A 22569-nucleotide genomic window follows, 5' to 3' on the forward strand; every position below is an offset into this window, starting at 1 on the left:
GATATTACCAATTTTCACTTAACAAATATAAGAAAAAGCCCAATACAATGCATTTACAGAAAAGTCTAGCTCTATATTAAAATAATTAGTAAATTAATTACAATGATTAATATTGTCCCCATAGATATCATAAATTTTCTACAGAAGAATCAGTACACGGATCAAGCTCACCTCATACTGCACCTTACAAAGCCGAAAGACCACTAATAAACATAATGGAGGAACGTGAAGCCAAATGAGAGAAGCAAGGGTGTCTTACACCAATTAAGGAATTGAAATTTGCCCCGCAGGACCTAAAATTGATTAGTCACTCGATTACAGCAGACCAATACTCATGACAAGGTGAGGAAGTTTTCCTCTTATTTGATTGAGGAAGTGTAATTGATTGTAGTGTGAGATTCCATTTTGACGCTTACTTTTGGCTTTGTTCTACCTTGGCTCGAATTTTCTGTTCAAAAAGAGATATGTCTGACTCAAGGTCGAACATTCTGTTAAGTGCATGCATGTTCTCAAGGGTCTCATTCAGAGTACGACTGTCACTACCATCACATCTCAGGTGCTGCATTGGGCCATGGAGAAGTTTATTCACAATACCACGACTGAGATCGTCCACAACCCTCCTTGTTTTCTTTGGGATATCTTCACCCATCTTTGATAAGCATTTCTCTAACTCTGCAGCTCTAATTCTCTCTGCATAGGCTCTCAACTTTTTAATGGTGGGAACGGTCTCCAGTGAATCCCTCCATGCTTCAAACTGTTTTGATTCCTCTGTAATAATGGCCTGAGCTTCCATTGCTTTACGTAGTCGGTCCTCTTTATTAGCAGCTACAACCTCCTTAAGGTCATCAACATTGTAAACTCGTGCACCTTCAACATCTGTGACACATGATCCCACGTTCCGCGGAACAGAGATATCAATGAAGAGCCTCAAACCACCAACTTCAGAACTGACAGGGGGGAGATCCTTGACATGCTCTTTTAAAAACAATGGGGTTTCTGATGCTGTACTGGTGAAGACCACATCAGCTTCAGCTGCACAAGCCAGCATGTCTGTAAGGGGTCTGTAAATAATCTCAACACCTTTCATCTCCTCACGCATTGCTGCAACTTTCTCCTCACTTCTGTTAACAACCAACATCTTGGTGCATCCTTTTGCTACCAAGTGCTTGATCACAAGCTTTCCCATCTTTCCTGCTCCAATAACCAACATTCGAGCAGTAGCATGTGAGGGCTCAGGAAGCTTCATCAAAGCCAGTTCAACTGCAGCAGAGCTAACTGAAACAGCCCCAGCAGCAATGTTAGTCTCTGTTCTGACCCGTTTCCCAACAGTAATCGCATGCTTGAACAGCCCGCTAATGTTCCTTCCAAAGCCAACAACTCCTTGCCCAACTTTGACAACTTGTTTAACTTGTGCAAGAATTTGACCTTCTCCAAGAACAAGAGAGTCAAGACCAGCAGATACCTCAAAGAGGTGCTGTGTAGCATCCTTGTTGTACAACAAAAACCGGTGCTCACAAATCTCTGAAACTGGGATGCCACTAGTCTGCAACCAAATTGTACTTAATTAAACAACTACTGCCAGATTCAAAGTTCTCACATAAAATTAATTCATGAAACAAATTTTACAGCGTTAAATATCACAAGACTATAGAGTCTGAAGAATAATGTACCTTTGACATCCACTCAGTTACTTCTTTGACTCCACGATGCTGGGAGAGAGCCACAACATATATTTCCATCCTGTTGCAGGTGCTAAGAACAGCAGCCTCTTCTATATGATTCAAACCACATAACTCCCCGATAGCTCGTGGCCATTCTGCTTCTGGAATGGCAAGTTTCTCACGCATCTCCACAGGTGCAGTGTGAACACTAAGCCCTATGACCACAATGCTGCTCCTTTCCTTTGTATATCCTGGCATGGACCAATTGCAAGATTTTCAGTAAAACAGTTGAAACAGGAAAATTAACATGTATATTTTACAAAAAGTATTATACATTGTAGATTTAATTGAAATTCCTGAAACCAACTTGTCAGTTATTATCACGGATTTGAAATTGATCCAAAGATAAACTGCCAAAAAAGGTATTCTCATTAGAAATAACATGTTTCAGCAAAAATTGTAGGCCTCTAATAATATGAATTCGAAATTTAACATGAAGGAGTGTCTTATCTAAATGTTCATTGCTTAAAATTGAGAAGGTTCCAGACATTAAAGGCCCAAAATTATGCCGATATAATCATGAGCACAATGTAGGGAACCCTATGCAAGCAACTATCGGTTTTAGGAGTCCGATCACGGAGACATCTTCTTCCTCTTCTTCAAAACAAAAACTTCAGGAACTAGCTGTTATTACACCATTAGATGGGAGAAATTGATGATGGTTTTGATCATACAATTCCAAGGTTACATATTAAGTAAGGAATAGCTTCTATTATTCAAGGCATAGCTCAAAGTTTGATTTCCCAGGGATCAACTAATAGAAGCAAAAGCAAGCAATCCTACACGTAGCAGGTACAAACTACACGCCTTTTTTTTTTGTCATCTCGTACAGAATAAAACTATACAAATATACCGAACACAAGAATCTAATAATGTATTTTATGGGGTTTTTTTTTGGTCTGAATTAACATTCCCAGTTAGTTGTTGCTTTAAGTATCTAAAGATTATGAACAAGTCAAACAGGTGTGCTTCAAAAATATTGAAGCATTTCAGTCAAATGACATTAAGCAGCTGCATTCATCATATAACAGTTTTGCAATCAAATCTAAAACTGAATAACACGAAATTCAGCCAAAACGAGTGAAGGGTAAAAAGAAGAAGAAGAAGAAGAAGAACAATTTTGCAGAAATTAACGATAAACGTACTGTCAGCGGCGGAGGTCTTGAGCTGTTCAAGAGCGGAGAGTGCAGAAGCCTTAGAAGGATCAATTTTTTCGCCGTCCAAAGCGGCCTGGGATTGAGCAACTTCACATCTAACTCCTCCACCCCTCTGAACCGTACCTTTCCTTCCACGATTAGGCTTATAAAAGGCCTTCATTTGCTGCTGACAAGGAAAATAAGCCCGCAATGAAGAAGCCGAAGACGATGAACAAGAATTCACCAACAAACTCTCCAATTTAGCACCGGAAAAAGTCGAAGAAACGGCCATGGCTTTGTAAAACTGAAAAGCTCACGATCTAAACCCCCCTCCCCTCAAAAGATAAAAACCCAAATTAACGGGAGAAATAGAGCGTGAGCTTAAATGGGTTTTTCCTGTAAAGAAAAGGGGAAGGCGTGTGGTTTGATTAGGTATGTTTGGTTGAAAAAACAAAGGGGAAGGGAGGGACTCAGGGAAGGGAGGGGAAGGAAAGGGGTCAGGTTGGTTTGGTCCGTATGAAATAATTGACCAAGGAACCAGAAACACGGTCCAAAGTCAAGTTTTGTGTTTGGGAAAAAATGAAAAAGGAAATGTGAGGAAATTAGAGTTAACCTTTGAAACAGGGGATTGGGCGAAGGGATTAGGCGAGGCAGACGGTGAGAGGATTTGTGATTTTGTTTTCTGGATTCTGATTGGCCGGTGGAACACACGTTTTATCCACACTCCCATTCTTTTGCCTTTGTCTTCATCCTCTTTTATAGTGTCCCCTCACTGGGCTAAGCCTAGTACTTGTTTGGGAACAAGAATTTAATTTCCTTTCTGATTTTTCTTTATTGTAAAAGAAGGAGGGCCAAGGCGTTGCAACTTGTTCAAACCAGGGGCTCTTAGATTGATTTTTTGTCAAGCAAGAATAATGATGTATTGTTTTTAATTTGAGAGAAATACATCAATTTTTAACATTGGAATATGTATAGGGTTTGTTTCATTTAGTCAATGCATACTCACAAAATGTATTTATTTTTTTTTGTTTTATCATATTTAATCAAATTTATAATTGATGGATGGTTGTGATTATACAAGTAAAGTTGAAAAGCGAATATAATAAACTAGATATATATATATATATATATATATATATATATATATATATATTATTTTTCATACTTTAAAGCTACTACTTTAACTATTGATGTAGAAAATTGTTTTCTTAGTTGGTTAATAATTGTCTAAACATGATCGTTAAATGAAATATGGAAATACTAACGCAAGTGCATAAGAGATCTTGAAAAGCTTATAAACATTATGGTTACATATTTTATCAAGTTAATTTATTGGAGAGAGATTAATAATCGAGTGGTAAAGTAGTATTAGAGTGGGTTTAACTTTCATTTGACCTATAATGAATTAATTTTTTAAAAAGAGGATAATGATCTGTTACACCAATGTGGACATAAGTGGAAGAGCCATTAACCCCATTTCTTATCTATTTTTCACACTTTATTTAGAGAAAGAGCTTCATTGCTATTCAACCAAGGTGGTTTTTTGATGCTGCAATCTAATTACTTAAACTTAAGCATATCTTCTCAAACAAATACCGTCCAACTAATTATCTCACAGGATCCTATAGGTACCATTCCATCCAATTCAGTGATTCCTATTCGGGCTTTAATTAAAGTTCTACATTTCCTAATGAGACAAAGCTGGGATAAGGACATATAGTCCTGTATATACTAAAAATCAAAGGAGAGTATCAAAGCATCAGTGTTCCTTTGATTCTTCTAATTTGTCTACATTTAGATTCTGATGATCTATCTAGTGCTAACTAAATATTGGCAGCGTCACATCGTGGACTTCCGCTGGCCATTGGATGATATAACTTAGATTTTCTTCCTTTTTTTCTTTTATTACAAAGAGGTGTACAGATAGAAGATAGATACCATGAGAAAAGAGATAAGAGATGGGAGGGTGGGGTGCGGCCATGTGTGATGGAGATAGGGTTTCTAAGATTTCAGGGTCTCCGGTCGCCACAAGCTTTTCTTTGAAATCGTGGACACTGACAACACTTAACATTCCAGGATGTGGAGCAGCTTGCTCGCTTGCTTCTGTAACAATTACTAACTCTTTTACTTAACTACTAAACTTTTCTTGCTTTGCATCCTTGACCAACAACTTTATTAATTCCTCCAAGAGAAAGGTTGTACTTCAAAGGCCTAGTACAACATATCAGTCTTCAAGTCATACCAAATGATGAACTAATGAAAGATATTTCAGCCACATTTTAGGTGTTACATAATCTCACTAGAAATTTCATATATACGCAAAAAATTTTAATCAATTTATTAGAATACATAAAAATTATTATCTTTATGCACAGAAAATTAAAAATTTTTTTAGGGTTCAATCCTATATTTACGCTATAATAGAGCAACAAAAATAGTTCAATCTAGTTGAGAATGTGAAAATGAAATTACATTTGCATAAAAAATGATTGATACTAATGACCAAATCATTTAAAATTACTTCATATCTCATAATAATAGCAGTTTTAATAATTGTGATATTATAAATGAGATATACACATTGTAATATATTAAAATATTAATTCTAGATTACAGCACAAAAAATTTCACATTATAATAATTTAAATAAGTGTTTTTGATGCGTATAATATCCGCTTCAATTATGTTTTTAATTTTAAGTTACTTACGAGTTAAGGTGGACGTGATCAAATGTTCTCGAACATTTCATTGTGGTAGTTTGATTAAAAAGAAAAATAAGGAAGAAATTTAGCATTAGGGCAAGTTGCACGATTTCCCAACCAACTTCAGGCAAATTGTTTCCACAGCTAACAGGAATGATATAATACTTTCTATCTAATTTCAAGGCCTTGTAGCATATCTAAATCTAATCCGACAATCTTGCCTTGTTGCTAAAGGGATGCAGATAGGGTAATTAATTAGGCTTTAATTTGCAACATATTCCCTTTTTTTTTTTCTCTTGAATCCATGGGACCTGCATTGTGTTTTACAATGAAAAAGAAGTACAAGCAATAACAGATGTCCAATTAGCATTCAGACTCGTGCTTACTGGTTCTGAGAAAATTTTGCTTAGTGTGAAGATTAGGGTTTTTCCATTTAGGGTAGCTTTAGCTTGAAATTTTTCTTTGGTTTCATTTTTAGTACATGTTTGTAGTGCATTCCAAGAATCCTGTGCACGTCGTCGCTCATAGACTCTTGACCTCTGGTTTTCCAACACTGTTCGATAAAAAGGGGTTTGATTTTGGTAAAACAAACCTTTTAATCTCTAACTTCAGATGATATTGTGTTGTGGTAAAGCTCGGAGCACTGCCACTAACAAAGGACGAGGAGATATATACTAGTACACATTTCAATGAAGTTAGTCAAAGGTTAAAAAGTACTTGTGGTGTATTACTGCCTTGGCTATGCTGCTAATTATCTTCGACCAGGCAGTAGATATCTGCCTATATGATACTTCCCCAGTTAAATGCTGACCAGTTCATCCTATGATCAATTACACTTTAATATATTTCCGTCAGTTCAGCTGCATACTTGAGCTCAAAGCAAAACGATGGCACTAGATAGATTACGTTTGCATGATCCTGAATGAGTGTTTTATGTTGATGGGAAAACTAAAGTACATCGATTTTCTGCTTGTTTAAGATTCCGATGAAGTGGTTTGGGTCTATATGTATCAGATATTAGAACAAAATACCTTTCATATACCTAAAACCTCAGTGGGGGAAAGCTTGAACAGGTCACGTAACCAAAGAGAAATTATTTCAGGGTTTTAGTCGTTGAATTCAAGACTTAACAGAAGAAATTTAATCAAACTCAGCAATCTTGCCGTGGTGCCAAAGCTGTTGGCTACAGCCTAGTGTGATTATATATATGGTGTTCCGTACTGCATCTTGCTTTACTATGAAAAAGGCACAACTCTAAAACAGATGTCCAAAGCTGTTGTAATCCTAAGTTTAGTGATAGCTATGCATTCGCCATGCCTAATCAAATTTGAAATTATAATCGGCTTTTGTAGTGCCAAATAATAATAATAATAATAGATAAATAAATAAATAAATTTAGTTTTATTACACTTAAACTTGACCATTCGCATAATCATATCATATTTGTATCATGTTTAAATGTTTAACTAAAATATTAATAATTACATGGATAAACACGAATGTTACACAATTAATTAAATAAATCAAAATTCTAAATATATATAAGGCTATGTAACGTGTTATATGATACAATACAATTAACACATTTATCAAACAAATTGAGTTGAACTTTATATGACACGATACAATTATAATACATCAAGTTCTTTTAAACACGATTAACTTGTTTAATGGGATATCATAAGCAATTAGTTAAACAAGTTATATTTTTCAAATTGACATGATAATACATTTCATCAAACAGGTTAATTGTGTTACATATAGTTCAAGTAAGATTAATCCGTCTAATATACAAAAATTTTATATCTTAAATGCGTAAACGGATTTAAGACTCGAAAAATAACAATCTTAAACCTAAACTTACTTATTCACGTTAAGTTCCTTGTATCTTGTTCACGAATTGTGTCCAAAATTATCAACGTTTAATTTCACTGTCCACAACTAATGTAAAATTATATATTTTCAGTTTTTCATATTTTCTTGGAGACGGGCCTTTAATTGTCTGGTATGGGCTGTTCAAGCAATTTCTAATTAATTAATTATTACCAATTAATACCCAACTCAACTTATGAGTACACATAATATGCCCTACATTCACTGAGTCCAACAAGAAATACAGTCCAACCAGCTGGCCCAAGCTAGCTTAACGGCCTTTTTTTGGTGCGCCTCAACCTTTCTTAAAGAAATATTTCTTTTTTTGAATATGAAAAAAAAAATTTGAATTCTGCTCTTTAAATTAAAAATTATATACTAATTAATAAATTAAATACTCAGATATCTTCTTAAGAAATAATTGATAAAAAAAAATTATACAACCATAACATGTTGATAAATTAAGCAGCATTATCATTTATCATTATTCATTTTTCTTTATAGAACATGTTCACGCTACTAAGAAGAAAAACGAAGCAACAATTCTGTGTATCCAACGTGGTTTTGCTTAGGCTATGCCATTATTTTAATATGGTCTATCTTAGAACGGAAAAAAAAATTAAATCTGAAAATCATAGAGTCAAAGTCGCTTGTCACGTAAGATTTTAGCAATTAATTAATCATTCTCAGAATTAAAATAATACTTAGAAAAGGCTTCTTAACCTTGTACTTTTGTTTCAACCATCCGATTTATTGAAAGGTCACTTCACCGATATGGTTTAAACATATTTACTTTCTATTTTTATCATCATCAAAGTAAATTAAATTATAAGATGCACTTATAAATCAATGAGTAATCATTTGTTTTGGTATATTTAGAAGAGATAAAAGAGTTTAACTCTAATAAAACTATACAATATGATTCATTCATTTCATAAAATGATATTTATATTTTTTTGGTAGAGCCAACAGAGATAATTATCAAATGGAAAATTACATATGGTTTAATTGCATACAGTTAAAGCTTCCCACTAGAACAGCTTATCAATTTCATCTCATATAATTAATTAAAGCATGACAAAGTTAATTTGATTTGAAAATGACATTACTAATATTTGATAAAGTGGTTATAATTAGGAAAAACTTGGTCTCTAATTTTAGCTTTTTAATCCATGGAAAAAAATAGTCAAATTAACTTTATATTATGAAAGTGAAAAAATGCAGAAAAAATAACCTCACAATCAGTCAAAATTTCAATCCGATCATATAAAATAGGACCCTTTATTCACGCATAGCTTGTGATTAATTAAATGAATCACATGTGACATTGAAAAATAAATGTTTTTAGACCTCAAATTTATATCATAAGAATAATTTTTTGATGGAAATAAAATAAAAGGAAACAAAATTGCAGACGTCGAAAAACTTTGCATATTGGTGCATGAGGGGACTAGCTCTGCCCTGGCAAACCGAAAAACGTGTGCTGGTTTCGTGACAAATTCAATCAATAAACTAATACGGTTTTATCTTCAATGCGATCTTTTGGAAATTTCCTCTTCAAGACTTCAACCATGGTTAATTCAACCAAACTTCGAGGTTTCCTGCTCTGCTGAAGCCTTTATATATGCGTTTGTTCATTGCCTTGAGATCACATCTCCCAAGCTTTCCAGCCTAGGTGACACTATTTGGATGGTCGAACCCTTCTTAAATACTTCTCTCTTCTCTCTGTATTGATTTCCTCTCTTTCTTCGTGCTTACCCTGGTCATTTCGAGCAGAGATTAATTTTCTGGTTCGTTCTCTTGCTTGATTTGTATACGTAATTTTTTCTTGGTTTGGTATATAAATGGTTGTTAGTTTTGCGCGGTTCTTTTCGCAAGGTGTCTTAATCAATGCGTGCTGTTGTTTAGTTTGTATATGAAAGCCAAAATCTGATTGTTTTACAGATATATTGGTAAAGAAAGAATTATGGCGAACCGTGGGATTGGAAATGGGGAGTTCAGTTTTGGTAGCAGTGGAGTTGGACAAAACGGGCTTGCCAAAATCCAAACGCAAAGGAAGGAAGCTGATGTGTGCCATGATGACAGTGCAGCTCCCGTAAAAGCTCAGACGATCGACGAGCTTCACTCTCTTCAGAAGAAGAAATCTGCTCCAACTACACCCCTTACTGACACTCAGGGTGCTTTTGCCAACAATATCTCTGAAATAGAACGCCAAAAGCTGCAGCTACAATCCATCAGGTACAAAAGAAATGAGTCGTCGTAAGCCTTTTTGGTTGGATATATCATATATGGGTGCATATTATTATTATTATTATTATTATTTGGCTTAATTTTACCGGAGAATTATGGAACAGTGCTTCTTTGGCATCCCTGACCAGAGAGACTGGTCCAAAGGTGGTGAAAGGCGACCCTTCGAGGAAGCATGAGACTCCCAAGGTGACCCATGTTCATCATTTTACTCCAACGATCGCTGTTAGTGATAGTGCGCTCAAGTTTACTCACTTCCTTTACAATCTGTCTCCTGCTGGTATAAATGTTTCTCTCCTCTGTTTCTTTGCTATCTTTGTTGTATTTTCAAGTTTCAAGTTGGCCTTTAAGGGCTGAATCGACCCGGAATAGCCCTGGAATTAGTTGACAAGTCCCAAAAATGTGGCAACATCAACTTCTACATTTTACGAAACATTACACTGGGATTTCGCAACCTAATATTTTCTTCAATATGGAACAGAACTTTACGAGCAAGCTATTAAGCATGAAAAAGGGTCATTCATAACATCAACCGGTGCTTTAGCCACACTTTCCGGAGCAAAGACAGGTCGATCACCCAGAGACAAACGTGTAGTCAAGGACGAAACAACTGAAGATGAACTTTGGTGGGGAAAGTAAGTTTTCTTTCTTGTAAAACCCCTTGTAATTTTCTTAATTTTTTCGCACACTAGTTAAAGTCTTAAAAGGTAATCTATTTCCTTGACAGGGGCTCACCCAACATTGAAATGGACGAGCATACTTTTATGGTGAACAGGGAAAGAGCTGTCGATTACTTGAACTCCTTGGACAAGGTATATTCAATTACACACAGTTGATTTTTTCAACACTAATTCTATATTTGATTAAGCTGTCGGTTGCTTACTGCTTTATCTATCCCTATTTGCACTTCATTCTCCAACATGTCAAAGACTGGATTTCATTACATAATATAATCCGTTTTCTTACTAGTTCATGGGGAAGACGTGTTAATTGGCTGGCAGTCAGCCTAGAAAAGCATATTGTTATAAGGATTAATCCATTTACTTATTGAGTGCTACGTTTTTGACCCAAAGATATTTCCTTGACTAATTTATAAGCCAGCTGGGATTCTTATCCATTCCCAAATTCAAGGATTTGGATCTCATTAATTGTACTCATTCCCCTTTACGGCTATTTGTCATTTCTATAATAACTAATTGTAGTTTCCTAAACAATAAGTTTGATGGTTGGTTGCGCAATGATACTTTGACTTATTCCAGCAAGGAGGCTGATGTATCTGAATAACCCATCCTCATCTTCTACATGGCTGGAGACAACCATCTTTCCTTCAGTTTTTTCTCGTCCTATTATGAGTTAATTAGCCTGTCTTGTCTTATGTATCCAATTCTATGTATGATCTTGTATGGTTATTTTACCTCTCTGTTATGAGCTTTTCCATGGTTTCATAGTCCCTAGTTTAAAACTAGAATGCATGCCATCTTCCACAATAATGGTTCATTTGGAAGGATTAATATAGGAATAGGATCCATATCTCCATGTTCAGTTAGAGGAAAAACCATTTTAGAGGGTTGACAGGACAGCCTAACAAAAAGAAAAAGATTGAATGGGAAACGGGACCAACAGGACCAAGAGACCGGCATCAGTGAGAGTGGGAAACAGGACCAACAACTCTGTTTCTTAATCTTACTGATCACAAAAGCCATACAAACCAGTCCGTCCAGCACCCTATATTGTTCAAACCTGATGAAAGAAATGCATTTTGACACTCTCAGAGTCTTACGGCTCAGATTTTCTCGTGGATTTTACCCAAGAGAAGACAAGACTAGGCACAATTAACTTGGATAATCCTTATGTTCCTTAGTATATCAATGTGCATATTCTGAAGTACCTACAATATACATTGAAGAAAAGTGGTGACACAGGATATCTGTTTCAGGTTTTTGTCAATGATCAGTTTCTCAATTGGGACCCGGAACACAGAATCAAAGTCCGTATCATATCTGCCAGAGCATACCATTCCTTGTTCATGCACAACATGTAAGTAATGAAACAAAAATACTTTCCGGGATCATTTGCTTGTTCTCAAAATGTTAACATAGCAGATTTGTCTGATTCAGTTGTTTCAAATTTAAGTTAAATTGACCAGGCAAAAAGCATGAAAATTTAAGTTAATATGAGGAAATGAGGAGAAACGTAATAATATGATGAATTGGTGGGTGACAGGTGCATCCGACCCACTCCAGAAGAGCTGGAGAATTTTGGTACCCCAGACTTTACTATATACAATGCTGGGCAGTTCCCGTGCAACCGGTACACCCATTACATGACTACCTCTACTAGCATAGACCTCAACCTTGCCAGGAGGGAGATGGTCATTCTTGGCACACAGTACGCTGGGGAAATGAAGAAAGGTTTATTCAGTGTAATGCACTATCTCATGCCTAAGCGTCAAATCCTTTCCCTCCACTCTGGATGCAACATAGGGAAGGATGGCGATGTAGCCCTTTTCTTTGGATTATCAGGTACAGTATTTTTGAGCCGTCTTTGCAAATTGGAACCGGTAGTTATGTATTTCCTGATTGATTTTCTTTCTTTTGTTATAGGTACGGGGAAGACAACTCTGTCCACTGATCATAACAGGTATTTAATTGGAGATGATGAGCATTGCTGGAGCGAGAATGGCGTGTCAAATATAGAAGGCGGTTGCTATGCTAAGTGCATTGATTTGTCGAAGGAGAAGGAGCCTGATATTTGGAATGCCATCAAGTTCGGGACTGGTAAAAGTCGATCATCTTCATTAATTTTCTGCAATAAGCTTAAATGGATGGGAATGATTTAGCTTCTTAACAGTGAACCAATAGCTTTCTACCAGAAATTCGTATCTGTTGAAATGTCTAACTTAACCGCTTGTGTTCCCCAGTGTTAGAGAACGTGGTATTTGACGAGCATACTCGAGAAGTGGATCATTCAGATAAATCTGTCACAGGTAAAGCAGAATCCTTATGAGTTAAATAGCGTTCAATGTTTAGGAAAATGATGCCTTGATAAACCTCTAGAAATGGATGGCATGAAGGAATGAATTTTTCTGTCATTTGTATACCTTAACTTTTCACTATGATATATCAGTAGATGAGTTTTTTATACTTGTCTAAACTCTTAAAATAATTTTTGTTGGCTCGGGGTAGTATCCAAGGATGTGAGGGTGGCATAATAAAATTTATAAATATATGTAGCAAAGAGTTCTGACACAGCCGGTGGATGTATAAGCTCTATATAATAGTTTATAGATTTGAAACTGTCCCATTCCAATCACTGTTCTGATAAGGCAATTGGTTGCAGAGAACACTAGGGCAGCCTATCCTATAGAGTATATCCCCAATGCTAAGATACCATGCGTTGGTCCTCATCCCAAGAATGTCATCCTTCTGGCTTGCGATGCATTTGGCGTGCTTCCACCCGTGAGCAAGCTGAGCCTGGCACAAACCATGTATCACTTCATCAGTGGCTACACAGCTCTGGTACTACAAGAAATCTTCCGCATTTTTTCCAAATATATACCACATAGATACGCATCCTTGTAAAATCAACTAATTAGTATCATTGTGCATATTTATATAATTGTAAATGTTGAAGAAGCAAATTTTTTCTTTATCGAAAAACAGGTTGCTGGGACAGAGGAAGGTGTGAAGGAGCCACAGGCAACGTTCTCAGCCTGCTTTGGTGCAGCATTTATAATGCTGCATCCCACCAAGTATGCTGCAATGTTAGCTGAAAAGATGCAAAAGCATGGGGCTACAGGATGGCTTGTCAACACTGGCTGGTCAGGAGGAAGGTATATATAATATGTAACTATACGGTAAAACATCTAGTTCATGCATCTGAATTCGAGTAATAATTTGTGTTCATAATGTTCTTTCTTTGCTGTGCAGCTACGGGTCAGGCAATCGTATTAAGTTAGCATACACAAGAAGGATCATCAATGCCATTCACTCTGGGAGCCTTTTGGAAGCAAACTACAAAAAGACTGACGTATTTGGGCTGGAAATTCCAACCGAGATCGAGGGTGTTCCTTCTGAAATCCTGGACCCTGTGAACACTGTGAGTTGCCATTCCTCTCTTTCCTATTTTTTTAATACATTTTAATTGAATCTAATCCTTCCAGTCTCTAGATCGATGTGTAAGCTTTCTAAAGCGTGAGATTTTATTCAATTGCAGTGGCCCGACAAGAAGGCTTACAATGATACCCTATTGAAGTTAGCTGGTTTGTTCAAGAAAAACTTTGGGGGCTTCACGAATTATAAGATTGGAAAAGACAGCAAGCTGACAGAGGAGATCCTTGCAGCTGGTCCTATCTTTTGATCAGCCCACTGCTTTGAGATTGGTGGAGAGATGGTCAATGTAAAAGGAATTAAGAGAAGTAGGATGCTCGTGCAATGTATTTCTATTTCTTTCTTGTCCTGGATTTCTTTGGAGTGGGTTTTTTATTTCAGATTTTGCATTTGGGTTTGGTTAAAGTATTTTGTATTTGGGTAAATTCATTAAGTTTTGAATGATACAAGTCATTTTATATAAATTTAATATTATTTAGAAGAAATATTTTTTATTTTTTTAAAAATTCAAACTTAGGTCTTGAAATAAAAAATATATATATTAAAAGAAAGGAATTGATCATTTAAAATTGATTGGATGTTAATAACAAATATATTATTATTTTGATTATTTAAAAAGGAATGATAAGGCAGTATTAAAATTAAATGTATAAAAATATTATTCTTAGTAAGATGATTTTAGAAAAAAATTAAATTTATAAACTATACTTACGATTAATGATTGTTACCGAGCTACTTGTCAAAATTACTTTTACTATAGCTTTAAAAATGGACCTTTTTTTTTTTTTAATTTTTTTGGGTTAAAAAAGGGGATCACTTTGAATGGTTTGATTCCTGGCCCCATGAAGACGACAGATGTTGACAAGTACTCCTTGTAAACAAACTGGAACTTGAGTCATCGGTCATCCCTCATACTTTTGCTTTCTCACCCCTTCTTCCGTGGGCAGCTGTCTTCTCCCTTCCTTCGCATCTGCTCCTTCTCCTTGACAATCTTGACCGATAGCTATAGTTCAAAATCCGAGGCCAGCCCCTGAATTTTGCGGCAGCTTAACTTGGGGTAAACTCTCCTTCAGGAATGGAAGTCGCTTCCTTGATTGTATCACCTCTTCTACAGGTTATCTATGAGAAATTGGCTTCTTATCTCAACACTGTGGAAACTCCGAAAGATCAAAGGAAGAAAATCGAAAAGTTGCGAGATAAGTTGCAAATCATTCAAGCCGTAATCGAAGATGCTGAAGAGAGACAACTGAAAGATAAGAAGGTGAAGATTTGGCTGTCAAAGCTTAGGGCTGTGGCTTATGCTGCAGATGATCTCTTCGATGAGATCACCACTCAAGTTTTGCAGAGACAGTTGGTGAAAGAAAAGGTTCCTGTTGAATATTCATCTTCGAACGATACAGTCAAATACAAGCTCAGAAGAATTCCGGTATCAATATATGAAGAAACTCGAAGGCAGGTTCGGATCACTTCTTTCGCTCTTCAATCAATTTTAAGTAGCTTTGAAATGTCACGTAAACTGACAGAGATTGTTGAAAGATTGGACAATATAGCTAGAGAGATGTCTACCTTCCAATTCAGGGAAGTAATAGCTTATAAAAGATTAGATACTATGGAGAAGCGGGAAACTGGACCTTACATGGATGAATCAGAAGTTTATGGTCGAAGCGAAGACGTGAAGAAGATTGTTGACTTGTTATTATCGTCCGATGGTGAAAGTTGGACGATTCCAATAGTTGGGATTGGGGGAATTGGGAAGACGACACTTGCTCAATTTGTTTTCAATGACCAGAGTGTGGGTGGACATTTTGATATGAAAATTTGGGTTTCTTTGTATGGCAAATTCAGGTCAAAGGAACTTCTGAGTGAAATTTTGGAATATGTGACTAAGCGTAGGTGTGAGTCCCTCCAGATGGGTGTTCTGCAATCCCAACTGCAAGAATCATTATGCGGAAAGAGATATCTACTGGTATTGGATGATGTGTGGATAGATGATCAAGAAGAATGGGATAAAATAAAAAACCTGTTCAGATGTGGTGCAGAAGGGAGCAAAATTATAGTCACCACTCGGAGTCAAAAAGTTGCTTCTGTATTTAGTAGTAGTCCTCCCTACCTTTTGGAAGCCCTAACCAAAGATGATTGTTGGACTCTGCTCAAGCGGCAAGCATTTCTGCATGGGGAAGAAGACGCCTTCTCAAGCCTGTTGCCTGTTGGTCAGCAGATTGCAGACAAGTGTCAAGGTGTGCCTTTAGCTGCTAAAGTTCTTGGTGGCTTGTTACGGTCCAAACGAGAGAAAGATGAATGGTTGCGTGTGCAAGAAAGTGAACTATGGAACCTTGATGCAGGTGAGAACAGAATATTATCTGTCTTGAGGTTGAGTTTCAATCACTTGCCATCACATTTAAAGCGATGCTTTGCATACTGTGCCATATTTCCTAGAAATTATCATTTAAATAAGGAAAAGTTAATCCAACAGTGGATTGCGGGAGGCTTAGTTCAATTATCTGCAGGTTATGATCCTAAAATGCTTGAGCAAATTGGCAATGACTGCTTCGACGATTTACTGAAGATGTCATTTTTCCAACCGGCAAGTAGTAGCAATGTGGTAGAGTTTAAAGTACCTAATCTGATTTATGATCTTGCAAAAGATGTAGCTGGAAATGAATTCTTGACAATAGAAAACAGAAGCAACAGTGATCAGGCTGATGATCTTGCAGAAACTCGACATGCATTGGTCGACATTGATTACAGGTCCAATGTGCTACCAGAAGCCTTGTACGAAGCTCATAAATTATGTACCCTCTACCTCTTGGCTTCTGGAGATATATCAATGAAAGCCCTAAGAAAATTAGTTTCTGGTTTTAGGCACCTTAAAATTCTGAATTTAAGTGGAAGTGGCATCAAAAGGATGCACAGATCCATAGGTGATTTAATATATTTGAGATATCTTGACCTCTCAAACACTCCTCTTGAAACATTACCAGAGACAATTGGTCATCTGTGCAATTTGCAAACACTTGATCTCTCAGGATGCAATGATCTGGTAGAGTTACCCAAAGAAATAATTATGTTAGTACAGCTGAACCATTTAAACATAAAGGATTGTGCAAGGCTTGCTTGCTTGCCTGCTCGCATTTATCGTCTACGGATGCTTCAGACTTTACCAATATGTTTTGCTGATGAGGGCATTACTGTGCTTCGACGTCTACGATATCTTCGAGGTGAGTTGAAAATTAAGCACCTTGACAATGTCCATGGTAATGTTTGTTTTCGGACAGATTGGGCTGAGGGGGCCCTTGTCGGACATTTGCAACTTCAGTCATTGGGACTATTTTGGGGTGATGGTGATGAAGGTAAGTTAACTCAGAACACATCAAGACAAACCACACAAAGCAAAGATGCATCTGAAGCTTTGATTGAAAACCTTAAGCCAAACGACAAAATAAGAAGCTTGTCAATAAACGGATATCCAGGATGCGAATTCCCACATTGGATGAACCCGTACGCAATCAGCAATTTGACAGAGCTCGAGTTAATCAACTGCAAAAGTTGTGAAACTCTCCCCAAGCTTGGCCAACTTCCAGTCCTGAAGTGTCTTAGCATCCAAGGGATGGACAACGTGGTGAAAATCGATAATGAGTTCTCTGGTGGAGGAATGAGGCCATTTCCATCATTGCTTGAACTAACCCTTCGAGACTTTCCTGAACTAAGAACTTGGGAAAGCATTGGTTCAACAGAAGCTTTTCCTTGCCTGAAGAGACTATCCATCATGAAATGTCCATTGTTAATAACAATGCCAAGGTTTCCAACCCTGCAACACTTAACGGTGCAAAACTGTGATCCAGTGTTACTTAGATCAGCAGCAGAGCTAAGAACACTTTTGACTCTTGTTATTGACTCCTTTCTAAAGTCAACTTTCATACCAAAGGTACTGCTGGAAAACTGCTTACTTCTTATGTCTTTGAAAATTATCTCTTGTCCCAAACTTCCCACATTGCCAGCTAATTTGGGGAAACTCACAGCTCTGAAGTCATTGAAAATTGGTTGGTGCGAGATGCTACACAGTTTGCCTCATGAATTAGGAAATCTGATCGCTCTAGAGATTTTGGATATTGTTGAGTGTCCTAGTTTAATTACTCTACCAGAGCAAAGCTTAGAAAGATTGAGCTCACTTCGATCGCTCTCTATTGAAAACTGTAATGGCTTGACTACTTTGCCAAAAGGAATGCAACATGCCACGGCCCTTGAGCGCCTAACAATTATGTATTGTTCGAATCTGGCTTCTCTACCAGAGGGTCTGCATAATCTCTTGGCACTGAGGAGGTTGACCATTTTAAGTTGCCTAGAATTAGCATTTCTGCCAGAAGGAGTTCAACAAATGAAGATGCTACAAAATCTGGAGATTCATATCTGTCCAAAACTCATGGCACTTCCGAATTTGGAGAACCTCGTTTCCCTAAGATCTTTGGCAATTTCAGAATGTCGAAATATTAAGTCTCTTCCAGAAGGCATCCAGCAGCTCAGCCTTCAACACTTTTCCATTCAACATTGTCCTGAACTTGAAAAACGATGCAAGGAAGGGGAAGGTGAGGATTGGCCGAAGATATCTCGCATCCCATATAAATATATAGGAAAGGACACTGCAGCCAGCTCCTCAAGTTCGTAGGTAAACTCTTTCTCATTGCTTCTGTTCATTTTAGCTATAAACTATCACTGAGGACTCGATATTTAATTAGATTTGATTTGGGGATTAGTTTATTGCCTTTTTTTTTCCTTTTCTGAGTTATTCCTTATTAAGGAATGCACTGAAACTATTGTATGTTATACCATTTAAGCCCATGGCAAATGGTAAGTGGGTATTGGTAAACACCAGATAATGAGTTCAGCATAAAAGTGGTGGATTGTGTAATTTGCAAAATATTTTCTTAATATAAAATCAAATCCATAAAATTTCTCCCCTTTAATAACTTTTGTTCTTGTTGCAGTAGCACTACGGTGGCAAACAAATATAGCTGTCCGGCATGTTGGCATTTCATACTCGTACGCATGTGATCTGCATCTGCAATTTACTTTCAACTTGCACATACAAATGACAGCTTTCCAAGTTTCTGAATATCAGTATGAGCAGCTTTCCTAGTTTACTCAGCATTGTGCTTCAAGGTCACCTGCAATGTACGTCTAATTGGCAGGAGCGTTTGTAACAGTCACTGGGTAGAAACAATTTCCAATTTGTGTGGTATAAGTAATTCATGGAAATAATGAAGCTTCAAAATGACTGGTAATAGTATGTGGTTTATGTATGAACAATGAATTATTGATGTAAAACTCCAGTACAAGTTTTTTGGCCCTATTTAAGTCTTTTTCCCTGAAGCAATAATTAATTTATTCTACTGGCTGATGTTTTATCACCATCCATTATCAAATCTGGGGGTGCCCGCCGCTTTTGGACCCCAGAATTATTATTCCTGAGCTTTGTTTATTAATATCATGCAAGAACTACCACTAACGTAAAACCCAGCCACCAGAGAAGGGAACACGGTGGTGGTCGCCGGTCAGTGAGTCAAGGTGTTGGCTGCTTATAATTTTACTGTAAAAGCTCTCTGTTTCGTGGACATTTCTCGGCTTGAAAGAAACTATTTTGCCATCTCCCAGTCAATCTTACCGCTTTTTCATGTAAAAAGGTAGCCTTAAAGGCGCCGCCAAGATTTCAAGAAGGGGACAAGAAGCTACAGCACACTCTGCGGATGATCCAAGCCGGAGGACGAGCTGCAACTGAAAGATTAGTAGATCAGGATTTTGCTTACAAAGCTTACAGGAGTGGCTTATGACGCTGATGACTTTGCTACAAGAGTCAAGCCCTGCTTAAAGAGCGTATCAAAAGGGCGCAGGATGGTACAATTGGTGGAATCATAGTCATCAAGGTTCGGTGGCCTTCCTTTTATGGCTACTTCAAAATGCAACGGAAGCTTTATGATGTAGCAGGGTAGATGACTAACTTCCAATTAAAGTAAGTCATAGCACACTACCGCTCAGACAATACTGGGCCTCGCATAGATGAATCACAAGTTTATGATAAAAAAGAGGTTCTCGAAATGACAGCCAATGTGTTGATATTAAGCAATAGTGGCAGTTTATTTGACCCATCCGTGATAGGTGTAGTTGGAACTGGTACTATTAGCAATGCCACCTTAGCTCTGTCGGATATAACCAACGCCACGGTCATGCGGCAATCTCGACTCCTAGAAAGCAATAAAGTTTAACCATTTGAATGATAACCACACTTACAACTCTGTCTCTTGCACATTAGGTGTTAACTCTTTTTTAGTACTACCTTTTCCCTTGGGGAACATCAATAGGAGCATAATTACCCTTGGCGATGGGAAGACCCAGAATTTGATCCCAGGCTTGCAGAAGAAGCACGCACCCCTTAGAAGAAGAGGGTAAAGCTAGACATATACCTGGGTTGACATCTTGACAAGTGCAATGAAAAATAATACTGTATCCTATTTGCATTTCAAAACTATGAAATTAAGAAGCTTCAACAGTATCTATCTGGTCATATGACAGATAAATTTACCACTTTCAAGAGACATTCCGTAAATTGTACAATTTTATGCCTGCACGTTTATTTCTAAAACTCAAGGTACATTTTTAACATGAAAAATACTAAGACTCATTAGATGAGGCTGCATCATCTTTGTGCTTGATCATACCAGAATCCACCAGAATGGGAATCTCTGCAGCAAGCCATGGAGCTAGACCCAAACAAAGTGCATGTGCTATACCAAACCTAGGACTGCACAACAAGATCAGAGAAGAAAGAACTATTAAGCAACAATTCCAGCAGAAACAATATGAATAAGTGCAAAAGGATTATAACACCAGCTATCCATTAACAAAAGATTTGAGCAAACAGATCCCTGAACTTCCATTTCTCATTGTAGACCACCGATTAATGGAGTAAAAGAAATATAAAGACAAAGCCTACTGAACCAGATAAACTAGACTACAATGGATTAAAATGGCCATCCAACATTAATGTTGCATGGTACTAGCCCACTAAAACCTCTCTTTCAACTCTTGCTCTTCATGTCTTCCTCTCCCTTTACATTTAACTTTGGTTTCCATTTCTACTACTATTTAACTCACTCAATTAAAGATGCTTCCTTGGTGTAGTGGCTGAAAGATATTTTTGCACCTGAGCATTTACCTCATCCGTTGGTGCATGATCTCCTTGCCTAAAGAGCAAAATTCAAATCCCCCTTTCCCCAATTACAAAAAAAAAAAAAAAAACCCACTCAACCTAGTTTCGCTGCTACCCATTAGACTGTACCAGCAAGAGCGAACACTGTTAAGTACTTGCCTGTTTTGGACAATCGTTGAGTAACAAGTTTTTGACAGGACAAATGATTTGTTCAACTATGAAATTGAACATTGGGCAATAACTCAAGGACGATTGATGTACTTAAAATGAAATTGTTCCAACAAATATTATGAATACTTTCAAGCTAATGTCATGTTAACTTCCTCTACTAGATCAAAGGTCACATTTTGCTCATAAGTACATCAACAACCATTTAATTTGAGTCATTTCATTTTAAATTTTGGCTGCCATTTCCTATCAAACCCGACTGCTAGACTAGTAATTGCAAACGACAAGCACATAAAATACTAAATTAAAATCTTCTACTTTCTAAATCCCTAATTTCCTCGATAGCAAAATAAATCCTGAGAACATAATATTCAACGGATCATATTCAAACCACCAACATTAACGAATAGAATGAAAACCTAAAATTCTGCGTACCAATTTTTAGCCCAAAGTGGCTTGAAATGCACGGTCAAACATATCTTCCCTCCTCTGTACATCTGCCAAAAGAAAAAAAAAAACAAAAAATAGTTACAAAACCAAGCAATTAACAATTAATGAAAAAGCGAAATCAAATTTCACCTTCTGAGTCTTGCCGTCGAGTTCGGGCAACTCGATCTCGGGAGCAGTGGCCGGATAAGTAACGGGGATATCAAACTGGAGATCGAACTCGTATTTGAGCAGGTTATGAACGTACCAGCACTTGCCAGTCCAGCGTGTCCCTTCGGGATTGGCTGCGGAGATCCGGAACCAATCGTTGTCGTTGGACTTGTTCATTTGCGTGTAGGCGATCAGAGCCCTGTACTCCTCTTTCAGCCTCTGAGTCCATGCCGCTCCGTCTCTGGGGCCCGCCTTCGTCGTCAGTAGCGGGATCTGGGTCAGCGTCGACTTCGTGTTCGGGTCCCAGCCTTCCATTTCGGCTTTCCCCTCTTTTCAGAACCCTTCACCAACCCTAGATTTGATCTTCGATTGAAAAAGTTCTAACTCTCTGTTTCTGTTTGTATGCATTTCCGTTAAAAGACTCGGTTTTCCATTTTCCGGGCAAACGGGATAAACAATAAGGGTACAGTTGGAAATTCACATAGTATTTGGTCTGGAAAATGAACTAAAATTACATTTTAGTGAAACTTTAAATAGAAAATCCAACAATAACCTATTTAATATTTTAATTTGTTAAAAGGGTTGACAAAGTGTTAGTAACTTGAGTTTTTTTTTTTTTTTATAATTAGAGAAAAAGGGTTTAAATTTTACTCTTTAAATATGAATCATACATCAATTAATAAGTCAAATACTTTATTACATTAGCAACTATATTAATAAGTAATTCAATTAAAGCATTTATGTGGTGCTATTAGGCCCAACGTGCCTGTTGGATCCTCCATGAACGTAGCGATTCACTGTAGCACGTGCTAAATG

At 37.1% G+C, this 22569-nt stretch overlaps 4 protein-coding genes across 4 annotated transcripts; 2 read left to right on the plus strand and 2 right to left on the minus strand.

The window, feature by feature from the left end:
• LOC18591872 (glutamyl-tRNA reductase 1, chloroplastic) lies at positions 53-3454 on the minus strand. The gene is made up of 3 exons (XM_018126150.1): positions 2867-3454; positions 1671-1912; positions 53-1543 (listed from the first exon to the last, which is right to left on the minus strand). Exons 1-3 carry the CDS (start codon positions 3147-3149, stop codon positions 413-415), a joined length of 1656 nt encoding a protein of 551 aa, XP_017981639.1. The 5' UTR covers positions 3150-3454; the 3' UTR covers positions 53-412.
• Positions 8866-14192, plus strand: LOC18591873 (phosphoenolpyruvate carboxykinase [ATP]). The gene is made up of 13 exons (XM_007018281.2): positions 8866-9221; positions 9376-9669; positions 9786-9958; positions 10160-10313; positions 10406-10490; positions 11615-11715; positions 11902-12200; positions 12282-12455; positions 12599-12664; positions 13018-13196; positions 13341-13510; positions 13608-13776; positions 13894-14192. Exons 2-13 carry the CDS (start codon positions 9398-9400, stop codon positions 14035-14037), a joined length of 1986 nt encoding a protein of 661 aa, XP_007018343.2. The 5' UTR covers positions 8866-9221; positions 9376-9397; the 3' UTR covers positions 14038-14192.
• LOC18591874 (putative disease resistance protein RGA1) lies at positions 14615-20056 on the plus strand. The gene is made up of 2 exons (XM_007018282.2): positions 14615-18450; positions 18770-20056. The coding sequence occupies exon 1, from the start codon at positions 14863-14865 to the stop codon at positions 18448-18450; it is 3588 nt and encodes a 1195-aa protein (XP_007018344.2). The 5' UTR covers positions 14615-14862; the 3' UTR covers positions 18770-20056.
• LOC18591875 (ubiquitin-fold modifier-conjugating enzyme 1) lies at positions 20269-22235 on the minus strand. The gene is made up of 3 exons (XM_007018283.2): positions 21736-22235; positions 21592-21653; positions 20269-20580 (listed from the first exon to the last, which is right to left on the minus strand). The coding sequence occupies exons 1-3, from the start codon at positions 22066-22068 to the stop codon at positions 20451-20453; spliced, it is 525 nt and encodes a 174-aa protein (XP_007018345.1). The 5' UTR covers positions 22069-22235; the 3' UTR covers positions 20269-20450.

Source organism: Theobroma cacao, chromosome 8 (genome assembly GCF_000208745.1).
Source record: "Theobroma cacao cultivar B97-61/B2 chromosome 8, Criollo_cocoa_genome_V2, whole genome shotgun sequence".
Taxonomy (NCBI): domain Eukaryota; kingdom Viridiplantae; phylum Streptophyta; class Magnoliopsida; order Malvales; family Malvaceae; genus Theobroma; species Theobroma cacao.

Coding starts and splice junctions, on each gene's coding strand:
- LOC18591872 (XM_018126150.1), bottom strand. CDS start 3,149: ATGGCCGTTTCTTCGACTTTTTCCGGTGCTAAATTGGAGAGTTTGTTG. Junction 1,913..2,866: donor CAAGACCTCCGCCGCTGACA/GTACGTTTATCG, acceptor GGTCCATGCCAG/GATATACAAAGGAAAGGAGC. Junction 1,544..1,670: donor TAACTGAGTGGATGTCAAAG/GTACATTATTCT, acceptor ATTTGGTTGCAG/ACTAGTGGCATCCCAGTTTC.
- LOC18591873 (XM_007018281.2), top strand. CDS start 9,398: ATGGCGAACCGTGGGATTGGAAATGGGGAGTTCAGTTTTGGTAGCAGT. Junction 12,665..13,017: donor TTCAGATAAATCTGTCACAG/GTAAAGCAGAAT, acceptor AATTGGTTGCAG/AGAACACTAGGGCAGCCTAT. Junction 13,511..13,607: donor ACTGGCTGGTCAGGAGGAAG/GTATATATAATA, acceptor TTTGCTGTGCAG/CTACGGGTCAGGCAATCGTA.
- LOC18591874 (XM_007018282.2), top strand. CDS start 14,863: ATGGAAGTCGCTTCCTTGATTGTATCACCTCTTCTACAGGTTATCTAT.
- LOC18591875 (XM_007018283.2), bottom strand. CDS start 22,068: ATGGAAGGCTGGGACCCGAACACGAAGTCGACGCTGACCCAGATCCCG. Junction 21,654..21,735: donor TCGACGGCAAGACTCAGAAG/GTGAAATTTGAT, acceptor TTCTTTTGGCAG/ATGTACAGAGGAGGGAAGAT. Junction 20,581..21,591: donor CCACTTTGGGCTAAAAATTG/GTACGCAGAATT, acceptor CTTGTTGTGCAG/TCCTAGGTTTGGTATAGCAC.